Raw genomic sequence first — 18290 nt, forward strand, 5'->3', positions numbered from 1 at the left:
GTTACTAGAAGATGCAATTATTATAAATGTCTGTGCTATATGAAAAAAACAACTATATTTCATTTAGAGAGGAATGGGCAGACATGTGGCTTACAAAAAATAAGAAACATAAACTATGGACCTAAATCCACAAAACTTTTTTCCCCCAATTATTATATGTTGATCTATCTTCAGCAATAGTTACTAGAAAGGGAACCTATTATATTTTACATTTAATTCTAGAAAAGCTGCTAGATTATGTCTACAGCAAACAGTAACAATAACAAAACAGATGAATATACACAAAATGGAAAAATAAGAGCCTTATGGAGTCTTAAAATAGATTTAATTTGACATGAAATACCCTAATGTACTAAGGTAAATACTTCCAATTCCTGAAAATAAAGCCTCATTACTCACCTTTATCCATAACTGGTGTAAGTTTGAATCCAATAGAGCCCTGGATTGCTTATCCCTAAAATAAGACCTGTAATTTTCCAACCTCCAATGTAATTGTAACTATGTTTGAATGTTACTTGTAAGGAAAATATAGTTCTATAAGCTTATGGAGTCATTTGCTACAGACTAAATCCAATTTTGGCTTCCACCTGCTGCACAATAATAAAGTGGTTTCATATTTCTTTTCAGAAGATACTCTAACAACTGTTACAAGGCAATAGACTGAGCTTAAGCTAGAAGGCACTCTGCTTCATGCAGTGCCATCCCATGCGAGATGGATCGTGAAACTGTAGGGCAGACTAAGGGTGGGCGTGAGAGGTAAATGTTTTTTGCAAGTGTTGAGCAGTAACTAAAAAAGATTCTTTCAAAAGTGTAAATGAGCTGATCTTAAGTCTGATCCTTATTACTCTGAAAGCCTAAAGACCATAATGACTATGATTTCTCACTAAGGTTCTATCTGCCCGAGTCTTTTTCTTCTATCTCGAGGTTGAACTTGAGAAAGATGATTTGAGGAGTCTTGTAACATACATACAGGAGAAATGCCCACTTTTTCCAAGCTAAGGATTCAATTTGGTTTGATTTGCTGGAAGCCACATTCCAGCAGGTTGAACTTTTTGACCCAAATTTAGGACATTCATCATGCCTTCTATAGATATTGTATGATCTAATGCAGGGGTGTCAAACTGCTGGCCCAAAGGCCGGACCGTCATCTGGAAGCCACGCCCACCCCATTGCCGGCAATGGCAAAACTGTCCCGATATGTTGTGCGACGTCACGTGATATCGCGAGTTTGACATGTCTGATTTAATGGAAGAATCACATTCTATTCTTTCTCAATGATATCATCCAAAGAAAATGCTCTGAATTGCTGAGGATAGAGGAGTGTTGGAGATGGCATTAGATGTGAAAGGAAAAGAAACTGGAAAACAAAGCACTCTATCCTCCACTAATGTAATTTCCTTAGGATAGCAACAAAGTTAGGATCCAATTCACTATTTCTTGCCATGTCTTACCAACCGACTGACCTTAATTCAACACAACTTTAAGTATACAATTTTATGCATCAATGTGCATTTCCTAAATGTAATATAAACATTAAATTCCAGTATTGAAAGTTTTTTTTGCTTAAAACCAATATTATATAACATTACAAATAAGGAAATAGTTAAAAAAGTACCACCCACTACACAGTAGGCATATTGCTTAGTATGTTGGAGATGGAAACCTTTTATTTATATATTTTATTAAAAAAAATAAAAACTATTTAAAATCCTCCAGTTAGACTGCATATTATGAAAGCTTTCATGAAATGTTGTACTGTTTTTCTTTGATACAGTATGCAAAGCATTAATACTAGCATTTGATTTTTTTTTTAAATTTGAACACCTAATACAGTTTCAATTTAAAGGATCACTTGCACAAAAAATAAACACATTTGGTATAAAAGGTTTATCACTTTAACACCATTTTTAATGACTATGCCCTGAATGGACCCAAACATATAAAGAGTAGTGGTTTTTTTTTAAAGTGTACAAGAGTCTGTTGCTATGTTCCAAGTACTCCAGAGGATATTAGCCCAGTGTGTGGATACAAGAACCATCTTCTTTAGCCTGCTGAGTTCCATTTCAACAAGAGAGCAAGCTCTAAAGGCATTTGAAAAAATCCATTCTTTTGACAGCCTGACTTCCTTTACCACTTATATACATAAATTCCATATAACAGTTCTTGAGCACAGAACATGCAGCAGAATGTCAGCTGAATATAAAATGATTCAAAATGTCCTTTTGCTGGAATTATCTGAAGACCAAGTTATCATAGAATGCCCATTGCTTAGAGAAAATGGTCAGAGTACAAATGTCTGCATACGTTTGCCACTGGAACAATCCATGGCTAACTGGAAAAATATTTATAGCACAGCAGTAGTGCATAAATAATTTAAGTACAATATTAAAACACAGCTAGCAAAATTAAGAAGTCAATATTTTGACAGCTATATCAATCCTTCTTTGACTGGCTGCAAAGAAGCATTTCCTCCTAATACACCTCCCAAAAGGAATATGTTAACTGGAGTGAAAATAATGCAGCATTTATTTATGCCTATTGCCTCTTCTTTTCATTGCAGCAGTACACTGTGGACAATACCATTTTCCTTTTGGTGCTTCTGACAGTCCAACACAGCCATAATGGAACCATTCTATAGGACACTGTAAGACACATAAAAGAGAAAACACAATATTCTGAAATACTGATGCTAAAAAAAGATGCAATGGATTAATATAGGACATTCACAGATATTCATTTAATTTTCCATACTTACATCTTGATTATCACAGCCCACCATTTCGCCGTATGAAACCTATGAAGAATCAGTACATATTATTTGAACATTAGATTTTATGTGATCAGAGAACACTTCGTATCAAAAGGTTACTAGGAGAGATTGAGACTGACAACTCCAACTTTTAATATGCTAAAAGAATAGTCATACTATATGCTCACTTTCCTATTATTGAAACTTTTAAGATTGGAACTGACTTCCAAAAATTCCCACTGAAATATCCAAGTTACTGAATTATTTTCTTTGATCATTAATATTTAAATTTTTGGGGGAGTCACTTTGATTAACTGCTTGTTTAGAAACATAGCTATACCAGTTTGTGGAAAACATTTATATTTTTCTATTACTATCAGCTCCAACATATAGACATAGGTAACTTTCTTTTCACATATTTACTATTTGTAAATTGGTTTATTTATTATTTGTAGAATATCAACCTTATATATTAAGCATAATGTTGATTTGAATTTTCAAATACAAATCTGAAACAGCCAATTTGTATGACTATCTGAATATAGGTGCCTTATGTGAGATTAGCATCGTTAGATTTTATATTTAATAGCTTTGTTTCAAGTTTATTTTTCAACAGAGAACACTTCTAAGATCTAATCTGAAATCCAATCAGCAAGGAAGACCTTCATTAAAAATAAACAAAACAGAGGAAGCAACAGTAATATTACATAACGTTAAAATAGAAGTTAAAACTGTTTCTCAATCTAGTCACTGAATCAGCTCTGTAGTACTATCACCTTAGTGATATAATTTTCATTTACACTAAAAACACCATTATTTTAAACATTTAAGGGTATTTTGTTATTATATTTGTATAATACTATTACTGCAAATCTCAAAATGCTGGGAGTCCATAGTTGGTTATAGAAATATCATAATTAAAATAAAAAGATTTAAGAATTTTGTTTGCAGAAACTGAGACTACCCATTCTACATAAATTTATTCTTATATATTTTTAGCTTGAGAATCCATTTATTTATTCAATTTTCCTGTGTTATATTTTCTCTCTCTGTTTTCTTAGTCTGGAAGCCTACAGCCAAATGTGTGTGTGTGTGTGTGTGTGTGTGTGTGTGTGTGTGTGTGTGTGTGTGTTAATATTTATGTAATTTAAATTTGCAAAACTCTGACAAGATTTTACATCCAGAGGAAATATGTAACTTTTCTCATAAAAAGCAATTTTTGGATGTTACTGCATAAAATGATATGTTTCTTTATTAAATTCTATTAATTCTGCATCTCCAAAAATGATTAAAAATGGGCTGTTTGATCATGAGGATCAGCATAAAAATTGGACACTGGAAGCAGATATATTTATGTTTCTTTGACACTATGCAGACATTTTTAAAGATTTGATTCTAAGATGCACTATATTTTGCATATGTCAACAAACTGCTGGTCATCTAGTTTTATAGAAAATTCATTGTAATTTTTAATTTTAAATTATGTTATAATTTAAATATTAACAATTTCTGATGCATAATTACATATTATTAGGTTTGTCTCGTCTCAGTAAATCAGCCATGATCAATAAACTAGGCAAACTGTCAGAAACAATGACCTTTCTCTGACAGAATATACCTGATTACAAATGCAGTAACGTGGCTCATTTGGATCATAGGTCCAATCAACCTGGCTATTAGATTCAGACTCGGGAATGACTGCTGTTTGTTGGGAGAGTTCTTGGGCTAGTGCAGAGGATGAGGAACATGATGACAAGGAAGAAGATGAAGAAGATGAGGACGACTGTTGACTTGAAGATTTGTTATTGTTTCTGAAAAATTAACATAAACAGATTACTTTCACCAATCTATTTTCCATGACAAGTGACATTCTGAAAACAAAACTATTTTCAAAAACGGTGACAATTTTTAAATATGATTTTAAAATGATTTCTAAGTTCACTTATAAAAAGCCTGAATTTTCTGTCTGGGGATTATGCGTAACATCTGAATAAAATGATCTACATTTTCTTCATAAGGGGAATATTGAGGTCCAATTAAGATTGTGGGGGGTGGGTCATTCTTCTTTAAATTTGTCTTCAGAGATTTTTGTAAAGATGTATCACAAACGGCATACAATGGAATTTAGGAACTAATCATAATTCAATGAGTATTCTTTTGTTAGAGGCCTTTTCTATGAATATAGAGCTCTTTCAGTATGGGAGAAAACTTTTTGCAGACTCAAAGAATGCATTTTCTTGACTTCACTGTAATAATTCACCTTTGTATTGTTAAGTAACAGTGCAAATAGTGTATTTTAAAAATCTTCAGCAACTATACCTCTTGAATTATTCCTGAAGGGAAGTCTGAATACTGAATGAAATAAAAAGGCATAGAAATTTAGACTGCATGATAAAGTGGGCACAAAATATTCAGGAACCAATTTCGTTGGACACCTGGGAGATAATTTGGGTCACAAATGTTAAATTTACTCAGGCTCAAAATTTAAGAGAAAATTTTTATAAAATGTTTTATAGATGGCATCTGGATCCCAAGAAGTTGTCCAACATGTATCCTAATTTGCAGTCTAAATGTTGGAGGTGTGGTAGTTTAGAAGCTACTTATTTCCACATGTGGTGGACTTGTAGAAATATAAAAGCTTTTTGGATTAAAACTTGGTGGAACATTCAAAAGATTTTTAAGAGAAAGATAAAGTTTTCCCCGCAATTGTTTTTATTGGGTATTGTTGTAGATTGTGATGTTAAAGAAACTAACTTGATGTTGAACATGATAACAGCAGCACGGTTACTGGTGGGACAATATTGGAAGGATAGTTTGCCCACTATAGAAGAATGGGTGTTTAAAGTTTCGAATCTTGCAGAAATGTCTAAGATTTCTGCTTATTTGAAAGATCATTCACAGGAAAGATATATTTCAGTTTGGAGGAGATGGATAAATTACATTCAGAACAAATATGGGACTAAAAAGTTCCATTTAGCTTATGAGTAGATTTTAGTGGGATATTGTTATTGGTACGTTGTTTGTAGTTATGTTAAAGGGGAGTTAAAAGCACATTATGAATTTCGTTAATTGTATATTATGCATAATTTTTATTTAGAATATGATTATTGTAACTATAATCCTGTATTTAGCTCTGGGAAGTGGGGGGGTTTGGGGTGGGAGGGATTTGGGGATATATTGTAAAATTTTGTTTTTGTAAAACTCTTTAATAAAAAAAGGCATAGAAATTTGATAACTGAATTGCTTCTGCCCCTTAAGGTGATGAGCTGGACTAAGACAGCAAGCTCATACTGCCCAAAAAAGATGAAAATTACTACAGTCGTTGCACTCCATCTGGTGGCCAAAATGAATAACAGTTTCTAAAAAGTTTTGTCATGAAGATTTTATTTACAGAACTGGAATCTACCTCATTACATTCCTACTCAGAGGAACCTCATGAAGTTTGCCTGACAGGGCAGATCCTAAGAATGGTGATAGGAGCAGAAAGCACTATGAACTATCTCCTGAGAATGAGATGACTTCTGTGCAGACTGCTGCAAAAAAAGTGTTTAGCATGCTGAGCTTGCTTCACTCTTGCTCTAGCAATTTGCAGCTTAATATACGTTTTCTTTTTTCAGTCTTGGGAAGTTGGAGATTGTCCAGAAAAGCAGCAAAAGATGGCGGCGCCACTCAATTGTGGTCGTTAAGTTAAAGACTACCTATACAGTAAAAAGTTTACAGATAGACCTTGGTTACTATGGCAACTGGGACTGTAATTTCCTTTGCTAAGCGATGTGGTTATAAGCTATGTGATTGTGGTCATAAAGAGCAATGACACATAACTAGATTACTTAAGTGATGGCAATCCCAGCAGTCTGGCTGCCACTGTAATCCAGAGCCTGCACAGATTATTTTGGGTGGGCCTCATGTGATCAGAGGGCTAGGCAAGCAGACCTCTAGGCAAGAGCTGTGAGTTGGCATTACTGAGTGTGGGTTACCTGGAAGGGGTCATGGGTGGATACTTCTAAGTACTAGCAGAAGGGGTGCTATGGAGTACAAGATCCCTGGGGTCTTGTGATCCATAGCAAGGCTCCTTGGGAGAAAAAGTGGCACGAGCAACTTATGGGAGAAGCTTGCGAAGTCCCCTGGCAGTTTCCCATTGTGCAAAGTGCTCATTGCAATGTTGAAATTGCAAGCCAGGCATCTGAGAGCCCAGATTGTGATCCTGTGACTGCAGGGATACTGATGGAAGGAAGTCTTGAGAAATGGTTGTGGAATCCCACGTGCAGCATTCTTGTAATCTGAATGGTCACTGAGCAAGAGGTTGCAACCTGAGGACTATCTATATAGGAAAGCAGAAAATAAATATTTTAATGCTGGACAATAGCTATAAGGAACTGAGGTGGAGTTCAGAAGCAATAAACCCTAAATCTCTGTCATGTAGTTTTTTCTTTCCCAGGTAGTGGGAAACCGCAATCCACTTTTGAACATCTCTTACAACAAATATAGAAGTTAGCATTTTAATGAACATACTTGCTTTTTCTACCACTCCGTGAATCTGTGGTTGATGAACTCAACGTCTGTGATAATGTAGATGCCAAAGCAGATGATGTATACCCAGCTGTGTCCCTGGATAATGCAAATTCTCTTGCAAGTTGGAAGTCATTGTTCTTAAAGGCTTCATAGCTCGCCTTTAAGCTTGATGTCCGTCTTCCTTCTTTCATCTAAAAGAAAAAACAGCATTATATGGTTTCAAATTTAGCCTCATTTATAATACATTGAGTATAAGAAGTGAAACATTTGACTTTCACTGCTTTCCTTAAAACGTAAGTAGACCTGGAGCTAATCTATAAGTACATTATTTATTTATTTATTTATTTATTTTTGGGACTTATATGCCGCCCTATCTCCCGAAGGACTCAGGGCGGCTAACAACAATAAAAACAACAATACAAAAGTTAAAAGAAATTAAATAAACAGCCCCAATAAGTAAGTTAAACTAAACAATTAAAAATTAAAAAAAACATTTTAAAAAACCCTGCCGTCAGTCCAAGTCAGCCTGATGAAAAAGGAAAGTTTTAAGGCCGCGGCGAGAGGACCGGAGATCCGGGGCCATCCGGAGCTCAAGGGGGAGTTGGTTCCACAGGGCTAGCGTTCCCACAGAGAAGGCCCTCCCCCTGGGGGTCGCCAGCCGACATTGTCTAGCCGACGGCACCCTGAGGAGGCCCTCCCTGTGTGAGCGCACTGGGCGATGGGAAGTCGTTCCCGGCAGCAGACGGTCCTGCAAACATTATGCAGCAGTTAGAGCTTGTTTAGTGTATAATTGTTTAACGAGTACCTTATTTTCTTCCTTAAAAAAATATTAAAGCTGAGGTTTGATCTTTCATGCCCAAAATATTGCAAGAAAATTATTGATATTTTCCTCTGGCTCTTGTCTGAAGCACATGTAGATAAAATTACAGAACACTCAATCTAGTGGGAAAAGCTTTCAGAATGTCCCATATAAATCTCTCCATTCCTATAAAACCTACCTCCATGAAATGTCAACCAACAGATATGCCATCTTTGAAAAAAATCATTTTAAAGTGCCAATGGCAAATCTAATGAAATAAAAGTTGCTCTAGCAATCTGCTTGGGGCAGGTATTTTAAAACATGCTTCGAATTCCTTACCTGTGCTGTGGCTTGCACTGCCTGAGCTGCTGCCATGGTAATAGCACCAGCTCCAGCTCCTGAAGATAATGAGCCCAGGTTATACGATGCCAATGGCTGAGAAGAATTTGCATTATATGCACTGTTGGATGAGGATGATGAATTACTGTTTCGACACCCTTGATGAATAAAGGGAACATATTTATATAGTCTAAAATGAAAACTAAAAAAATAAATGTCAGAAAACTGAAAATCAATTGTGTATGAAGAAAATTTTAGACAGTATGTTAATCAAGAAAGAAAATATAGATTTAATGATGTGGAAAGGTTTGGTACTGTATCAGTTTCTCTCTGTTTGTTCTCTTGCCAAAAGACTAAAAAGTAACAAAAGTTATGGAAAAAATGAATTCTTTATTTCATGCTTCAATAAACCATTTGATATGATTTAAAAAGCACCATTCTTGCTATGCAAATTTAAATGTAGGGCTATTTTTAAAATACATATTTTTAAAATATGGTAAATATTACAATACTCAAAAGTGCATGATTTGAGAATCAAATTATTAGCAATAAAATATTAACCCTTTTCTTTGGTTAGTTCAACTAGATGCTATTGCAAATAAAATGAGAGACACTTATATTAAGATGCAACATGTATATTTTTAGGATAATGCAGAAAGTTACAATATTTTATTTGGCTCTCATGCACTTTTAAGTGTATGTAATTTAAAATTATGCAATGATAAGTAACCTTTTTAAATGAAAATACACACCAATAAGAAAACTGAAAATATTTACTGCCTTAACAAAATATTTGCTGCTATAAGTAAATGACAAATATCACTCTTTATCAAAAGCATCTTTTCCCAAACTTGCCTTCCATCTGTAGAGAAAGTCTGTTTTTTTGTTTCTTTTGTTGTTAAAAAATACTGTCAGAAATATGTTCCTGCCAAATTTTAAGTATATAAAATGGAAGTAAGGTAGCAAGTTTCTTGAAAGACTAATTCTCTTCCATGGAAAGACACTAACAGTGATGTCACAAATAAGTTAGCATGTATGCAAGGCAAAGTTGGAAATGGAAAAAGATGAGAAGAACAAAGAATGTATAGAAAAAGGAAGGAAATAAATAGCAGGAATAGCTGGGTGAAAAGAAGAGGTAAATCATGAGCCTATATTATTCTCTGTGTCAACAAGATCCTTCTAGATATGAGAAGGCAGTTTTCTTGACTGTATTTCTCCACTCCTTTCTCCAAAAACAGATAAGGAGTAGGAACATGTTGCACTGAACCAGAAAAAATGTTAGGTCACACATATACTGTTGCCCTTGTTAGAGATAGGCTGCTGCAACCTTCTGCTCAATCTGGTTACTATTCAGGACTAAGTATTTACACCTGTGCACTAGCTATTAATATGCTTCTGGGGAAAATTCAAGATGTTGGCAGTCACCTCTAAAGCCCTTCATGGTTTAGGACCTGGCTGTTTATGGGTCCATTGTTCTCCTGGATGTTTCCATCTATCCCATGTAGTCTGGCAGGAGAAGAATCTTCTGGGTCTCATCTGCTTACGAGTGTCAGCTAGCAGGTCCCAGGAGGAGCCTTTTATGTTCTGGTGCTCACCCTCTTGAATATTATCTTTCCAGAGATGAGATTGGCTCTGTTCTGGTTGGCCTTCCAATGAGACCCAGAAGACTCATCTCTATCCTTGAACCTAGACCCTAAGTTTGTGATGAAGACATCTCCTGATTCTTCTTTTTTCTCTGATACCTGTTTTATGTATTTTGTATATGTTTTATCTTTTTTAATATTGCTAGCTATCCAGACTCATGTTTTTGAGATGGGTGGTCAGATAAAACTAATAAATGAATGCATAAGTCTCACTGAATTAAAAAGCGTGGATTAAAGATAAAGAGTTAAGTTTAAAAAACAAAAATGCATTATTCATTTTTTCATTGTGCATAATCCTAGCAGGGAGCTAACCAGAAACCGATGACAATTTTAGCATTTGATTCTGTTTATTCTATTTTCCCCATTGTGTTAAAGCTGTTTTAATTTCTGGACTATTTCTGCACTTATAGGTTATATTCATGCTCCAGTTCTATTATGCAGCTTTTTGCAGCAAATGCTGAGGCAACCATTTTTAAATAAAAATTGTGTCTGCTTTTTTTCTTGAAATAACAGTTTCTGAATATAGGACCCAAAAATGGTTCAATTTGCTTAGATTTTCACTTACATTTAAAACAGAAATTACCTTGTGCATTTTCTTTAGAGGCATCTGAAGTGAGAGTTGACAGAAGAGCTTCAGATTTAAACTTCTTTTCAGGTACATGGTCTGCTGCTGCATGATGAGAGGAGGGATTATGTTTCCTTTCTATATAAAGAATAAAAAAAGCTGTCAGTCCAAAAGTGTAAGCTGAGGTGTTGAAATGCAAATGACTTACTTCTAAAAACACACAAAGTTTAGCCTTATTATGCTGTTTTTATCAATTTTCAATCCACTGAATGCATTCAAGCATTTGTGCAAATTCCAATGGCAGCTTTAGGAGACAGCCGGCTTTTGAAAGTAGATAATCCTATATTAGTTTTACATTCATACTAAATCAAATTAAAGGGAAAATATTCAACTTACTTTCTACTGGAGTGTGAGAATGTGCGTGATGATTATTCAATGGTTGTGAGGGTGTATCCAGTTCCAAAGAACCTATCAGGATAATAAATAGTACTTTTAACCCCAAATATGGTTTTGACAAGGTACTTTAAATATGGCAAAAATGGACCCTGCCACCATGAATTGTTGACTTGTCTTTTTTCATTGTACTAGATTTTTATCTTATAGAACTAGCATATTCCTAACTAAAAACCCTCAAAACTATCTAGTTAAAATTTTACAAGGTTAATAACCCTCTTAAGAATCAATCATTTACTATTTCCATTCTATTCTTCAAAATATAAAGCATTCCCATGCCTATAATTCTTTTACTGAATCAAGTCTAAAATGTAATCTAGTTTATATGTAAAATCACTGCAAATCGCAATGTTACTTTAAATTCTTAATTTCAGATCCAATCATGTCACCTCTGAACATAAAGTTCAAACTGGATCTTGAATGCTTTGCACACTATTAATAGCCTGGTACTGTTAAGCTAGAATTTTATCATCCTAGAATGATATTATATGCACTATCACAAGTCTAAAAGATTATCATATATACTTACGTCTTTCCAGTATTTCAGTAATACCAGCATTATCTGCTTCAAGTTCCATTTTAAATTTAGCTAACTCCTGGTCCAATTTTCTTAAATGACGGTCTACCTAATTTAAGAACAGATTTTTAGAACTGAGTTTATTTTCAACCAGCACTATCATTTCAGACTTTTAGAAAAGTATTTGAATAAGAAAATGAAATGTTACCATAGAAAACATATGTTACAGAATCCCTTAATGTTTTTGTTGTTTTAAATACTGTATCAAAAATCATGTTTCACCATGGAGAGGATATTTGTAATGGAAACAATGCTTCTGCTTATATCCAAATGACAGATTCCAGAAAACAGCAATAAGGTATCTGCTTCACCACTTTCCATTTATCTTTTGATTTCATTTCATCTCCCTGTTGTATCTTGTTTCCTGCACACATATTTTTCATTGTTTGCCATTATGTGAGGTCATCTGTAAACTTACAAGCTGGGCTACACTGAAACAGGGGTGACAATCTTACCTTTGTGACTTATAGTTCAGGATGTGTTGTGTAAACTAAGACAACTAAGCTGAAAAACCACTGACTAAATTAATACAAACTTTAAGCCTCCATATACCCCTTCAGATTTCATTTAACTATCACTTGATAAAGGTTCGTATGAAATTAAATGGGCCTTTCTTCTTAGAAAATATGCTCTAAGTTAGGCCATTCAAACCATGTAGTCAGCAAGGAAGCTAACACAAAAAACACCACAAATTTGATTGAATTCAAGTGATACAAATGTAGGCAGGAGCTCTGGGATGTTCAAAAATTAGGGCAGGCCTGCATGTGTTAATGAAAATATATTTATTTCTATTGTTATACATTTACATTTATGTACAAATGTTGAAAGAAAGTATCAACTTAAGACCACCATATAAATCAACTCAAAATTTTCTATTTTACTTACTAAATCATAAATTTGATTAGCCAACTGTACTTTTTCATCTGCATCTTCTAGTGCTTTGTAGTAATCCTGCATCAGAAACATTATGTAAGCAAACTGGTCACAACAGTTATTTAATAACACATTAATTACTAATTGAACTAGGATGAAATTATCTAAAAATGCATAACAACATATATTAATATATTAAAATAAAGCATATTTTAAGATGGAGCTTATTATGGGTGAAGTAGTGCAACTTACTCTATATGGAGATGTCCTTAAAGGACACACAGAATATTCAAGTGGAACAGCATGCAGAAACTTAGATGGGTGTAACTAGATTTGTTCATCTGAAAGAATTACTGTAAGACACTGATGGCAAACCTTTTAGAGACCGAGTGCCCAAAACCGGCCTGGCTCACTTTTTCCCCTGCTCACTCTGCCCCCGCCCTACCCCACCCCCACGCTCTGCCCCCCACCGCCCCCTGCAGGGCCACCCACCGCCTCCACAGCCCTCTGTAGCAGATCGCCCAGGTGGCCCTGCAGCGTCATGGTGGCCACGCCCTCCACCCACACACTTCATCTATGTGTGATGGGACATGAGGAAGGTCCCTGCTGCCCAGCTGCCATATCCTTGGCTGCGCTGCTCCACGCCCGCAGGTGACTCTCCTCTGGGGGGGTGAGGAGGGGGCCACGGGGGAGGAGGGACTGGGCCGACAGTGCACGTGCCCACAGAAAGGGCTCTAAGTGCCACCTCTGGCACACGTACCATAGGTTTGCCACCACTGCTGTTAAGAGCTACACTGGCTGTTTGCTTTCCAGGCACAAATCTAGTGTTGGACATCACTTTTAAAGCCATACTAGCGCTTAGGACAGGTAATCTTTAGATCTGTCCATCCAGTAAAAGCTGGGAGAAAATGCTTAAATGCTTTTCAGTGATTGTAGCACCACACAACCTTGAAAAGCTTGCACTTTGATATGTAGAATACCTCCTTCTTTGGGGATTTAAAAAAAACTTTAAAGACCTGGCTCTTCAGCAAAGAATTTGGAAACAATGAAGACTGATCTGCTTCCATTAGGTGATGTTCTAATTATTTTAATTTTTTTCTTGCTGGATATGATCTGTTCAAGGGAGTTTTGAATTAGCAACATACAACCATGAAAATAAGTAAATATATTTCTGGGACCATGATTTAATAAACATTCAGAGTTATAGGAAGGTTCGGGGAAAGATAATCAAGGAACTTAAAATGATGTCCTGTAATAGAGGTAGAAGAAGCTTAATATATTTAGTTTTAAAAACTACTACTGAAGACAGTATTGTACAATGGAATTGTTCAAATATTTCTATGCACAACTTCCATTTAGCAGGATATGTGATAACAGATTTAAATCTCAGGAAGGGAAACCCAAGTTGAAAGTTAGATAAAACTTCCTAATGAGATAAGCACTTTAATAATGGAACCCACTATGATGATGACAGGATACCTTTCATTGTATATATTCAAACAGAGGTTAAATAGTTACTATTTATATGAGATACTTAACTTTGGTATTCAAGTTGAATGTGTAAATGCTTATAATTCTATAATCAGAGTTCATAAGTGAAAAAATGTTATTGAAGTAACCAAGACCCTTGATTTAACTTGTTCATTTTGTATTTATTCACTTCACTGAATCAAATAGTTATCAAAATCAAACCTGAAGATGCTAGTTGAAATTTAAATAGTCCTATCTCTTTCCACTATTTTCAAGCATGGAAGATATTGTGTGCCCTTGAATATGTGGAATTAAAATGAAAGCCAATATCTATATTGAAAACACACTGCATTTCAAAAATCTCATATAAAATTGTATAGGTGTAGAAAAATACATCAACGCTAAAATATTCTACAGTATTTTCATTGTGAAACAGCTGTTCAAAGCTGAAATAGGTTGTTCTAGACATTCCAGGAACATTTCAAGCATAAAACTGACCCCTTTCCAGCTAAAAATTACTGTATCAATTCTTTTGTTGTTACATGCCTTGTACTTTAATGCCTGTGTAATTAAAATAAAAAATAACTTTCTCCAAGTAGTAGAAATAATCCTTTGTCACTACTCACAAGTTATAGTTTTTTTTCCAGTTAAACAGAGAATCAAATGTGATAAAAAATTTAAGTTTTATACAGAAGGAATTCTGCACTTTATCCTATGTGTGAAGTTTTTTTTATATCTAAACCCAGAAGTAATTTAAAACAAATTCAAGGATCTGCTTTGGAATTTTGTTATAAGAAGACATTTGCCTTTCCTACCTTTTTAATTGAAGTCATTTGTTCTTCTCTCCATTCCTGTTTGTTTTTCTTTGCATTCATAAAAAATTCATTTACTCTTTGCTCCAGCTGATCCATTGCATCTTAAACACAGAGAACATTCTATATGTTCATTTATCTAGATAAATATGTAATAGTTTGAAATAGGATAACACTGGTAAGTAAATACTTTTAAGGCACTAAGAAACTGACTGGCCATAAAACATAATTTAATTTGTCCATTGAGGTTTGTCTGACTTATATCTCAGGAGCTCAAGACAGCTAACAAGAGAACCTTTCTTGTCCAAAGTTCACAAGTGCATTTCTATGCTGAGGATAAGACTTGAATGTGAGTTTCCTCACCCCAATTTGATATCTTAACTGCTAAACCACACTAGCAGTGCTTTAACATTATAAGGGGCACATGACAAAATCATAACAATATTTTTGTAAAATTAAGTCTTCCTAAATCCAGTGAAATTCCAAAATAAGGAGATATAAGATCACAATAAACAAACGAATTAAGTTTACTTCCAGATAGCATATTTAAGTTCAGACACATTTGTCATGAAAGCTGCAGCAAATAAAATAGTTTCGATATTCCTAACTGCTGAACTGTCTATATATAGCAGAGCTAGGGTATTTCAGATGTTACTATGCTGTAACCTCTAGCACCCAGAATGGATAAGACCAATGGTATTGTTGGATAATACTATAGTAAGAGTCAGTGTGGTCTAATGCAGGGGTGTTAAACTGCCAGCCCATGGGCTGGATGTGTCATGAAGAAACCACACCCACCCCATTGACGGCAATGGCAAAAAAGCTCCGATACGTCACGTGACATAACATGTTTGACATGTTTGGTCTAATGGTTAAGGCATTGGACTAGAAATCAGAAGAATGAATTCTACTCCTGTCTTAGTCAGCTGGATGACTTTGGACCAGTCATTCTCTGTCAGCCCACAAAATCAGGCTCAAACAACAAGGTAATCGGTCAATTCCTGTTACAACCAATGGATCAAAACTTTGTTGATCAAAAAAAAACCCTGAGTCTGCATTTGCAGGGAAACACCAGGAAGGAAAAAAAAATCCATTGGACAGTACTACTGAAGTCAATTGCTACTGAAAGTGCATTAATATATCCAAGAATGTATTTAAGCAATTAAATTCAAATACACCATAAACAGTGAGCAAGTCTCAATTAACACTTATGTTTCCAAGACACATATTCATGGTTGACTTAATCATGGTTCAGTTAGGGAGAGTTGCACGATATACTAAATCATAAATTAACCACTTTGAGTGAGTCAAAGTGTACCCACTAAGAGTAATGTGGTTGTCTTTTTATGGTTTAGTGTGAAACTTCCAACAAATAAAAAATAGGGAGTGTGAATAATATCAAGAAAAGAAAGTTGAAATATTTAGGACAAATGATGTGTTGACAATAGGCGCTAAATACTTCATACAGAACAAAAGTTTCAAAGGAAATTTAGAACTGGAAGTGATGTACATTCAGGCTGAAAAAAATCTACATAAATTATTGGAGGAAAGTAGTATGTTTGGGACAGTATTATCAATAGTGTCACTGTTCAACTTCTTCCAGCAGAAGGCACCAGAAATAAACGTTGTATATACTATGCTATTGCATATCAACAATGTGCAGAAAAATCTTTTGTGAGTTCTGCTTATTTACTGTATTTATTATGCATGAAGTTGATTATAACTTTTATTTTACAGATGATTCTGTATAGTGTTAACACCTGGACCAGAAGATCCACGTTCAAGTCCATCCTCTAGCAGAGAAACTCAAAAGGTTTGTGGGGGGAGGGAATGGGAGAAAGCGCTATGTATATGCTCCTGAAAGTCAGGTGAGATATGCACCTAATCAAACGTATTTCTTCATCCTTATCAATTTCCTTCACTACTAACTTATTCACCGCCCTGAGTCCTTCGGGAGAAGGGCGGTATAAAAATTCAATAAAACTAAACTAAACTACTAGTGAATTATTCGTCGGAACTTATGCTTTGGGTTGTTGCAAAGGCGGTTATGGTGAGGGTCCTGTTTGCCTAATCCTAAATTTCTGACGAATGCCAAACTCAGGCGGGCAGAGCCTAAGAGCACGCGTTATCTTCCTTCGGCAGCTAACTTCGACAGTGTTGCGCGCATAGCTGCAAAGCAACTCTTCCCACCCTTCCCTCTGGAAGCCCGCCTCGGCGGCCGGCTACTCGCCGGGCTGCGCTGGAAGCCGCGCCAGGGAGGCGGACTGTGGGCGGGGCTGACTCACGTACTCTGCACCTGCAGGTCCATCTCGCGCATCTCGGTGAACCTGTCGCGGAGATCCATGGGAAGTTGTTCGATCACTGCAGGGAGGGAGGGGTGGAGAAGCAGTGAGTCAGTTAGATGCAACAGCCGCCTTGAAAGAGGGAGGAAGGTGGGCGGAGCCTACGCTGCGCTCTCGCCGTTCCCCCTCCCCTCGGGCCTCTTGCCCCCCGCCGCTTTCCCACTGCAGAGACTCACTCTCGAGATAGTCCTCCAAGTACAGCATGGTGGCGGCGGCGGCGAGGCACGAGCCCAGGCGGCTCCGTTGTCTCTACGACGAGCGAGGGGGGGGGGTTGGGTGGGGTGAAAGGGAAAAAAAAACACCGCCTCGTCCCTTCCAATATGGCGCCCGCACCGCCAACACCACCAGACCTCGACTCAGCGAAAACAACATTGGCGGCTGACGGCGCTTGCTTCGACCGCGGCGCGATTGGCTCCTTGAGAAGGTGACGTATGTTCGCGGTTCACAGATTCCCACTGCTTGCTGGGAAGTGTAGTTGTTTGAGCAAAGGCAGCGTGGACAGAAGAATTCAAAAACTACATATCCCAGAAGTCGTTAATTTTGACGCAGAAGGAACAGGAGGATGCTATAAGGACGCGGGGAAGTTGGAATTGTCCCTCGATGGCTTAATTACTGACGGCGTTGTTATGCATGTTTACGTAGAGTCGGTGTATCCGAACTAGTTCAGACGAATTGAAAGCCACAAGTTAAAATGCTACATCTGGGTTCTTTAAGAAACGTGTTTAAAAATATAATCTATAATAATTGATTTTCCTTCTTTATAGTTTAATATTAAATCATACAGTTACGTGAAATTATCCAAAATGTTGCAGATTTAGGGCAACTGCCATAATCTTTATTAATAGATTAATATTAATAAATTAAGCAGCGCGGCATGTGTGAAGAAAAAGTTTGCAAATGTAAATTACAACTGATCCTTTTTATCAGAGTGGTTTCTTCTGCTAGGGCTAGGCTCTCGTCATCCTTACATAATTGTAAACAGTATTTGAGAAGTGACTGCTATATTTTTTCATCTATGAAGAAAATACCCTAGAGAACTTATATGTATAAATGATGGATTTGGGTTTTAAATTATTTATCTAATTATTCTTATTTTATTGCTCTGTACACCGCCCTTAGTCCTCCAGGAGAAGGGCGGTATATAAATCAAATAAAT

General features: G+C 36.1%; 1 protein-coding gene across 1 annotated transcript; it reads right to left on the reverse strand.

Moving 5' to 3' along the window:
• Positions 1-1637: 1637 nt before the first annotated feature.
• On the reverse strand, positions 1638-17466 carry ING3 (inhibitor of growth family member 3). Its single transcript, XM_083365710.1, has 12 exons — positions 17311-17466; positions 17082-17153; positions 14796-14896; positions 12523-12588; positions 11590-11686; positions 11004-11075; positions 10626-10745; positions 8400-8557; positions 7262-7452; positions 4368-4560; positions 2756-2794; positions 1638-2642 (listed from the first exon to the last, which is right to left on the reverse strand). Exons 1-12 carry the CDS (start codon positions 17336-17338, stop codon positions 2526-2528), a joined length of 1254 nt encoding a protein of 417 aa, XP_083221836.1. The 5' UTR covers positions 17339-17466; the 3' UTR covers positions 1638-2525.
• Between the last annotated feature and the right edge of the window lie 824 nt (positions 17467-18290).

The sequence above is a fragment of the Vipera ursinii genome (assembly GCF_947247035.1).
Source record: "Vipera ursinii genome assembly, chromosome: 6".
Lineage (NCBI taxonomy): Eukaryota > Metazoa > Chordata > Lepidosauria > Squamata > Viperidae > Vipera > Vipera ursinii.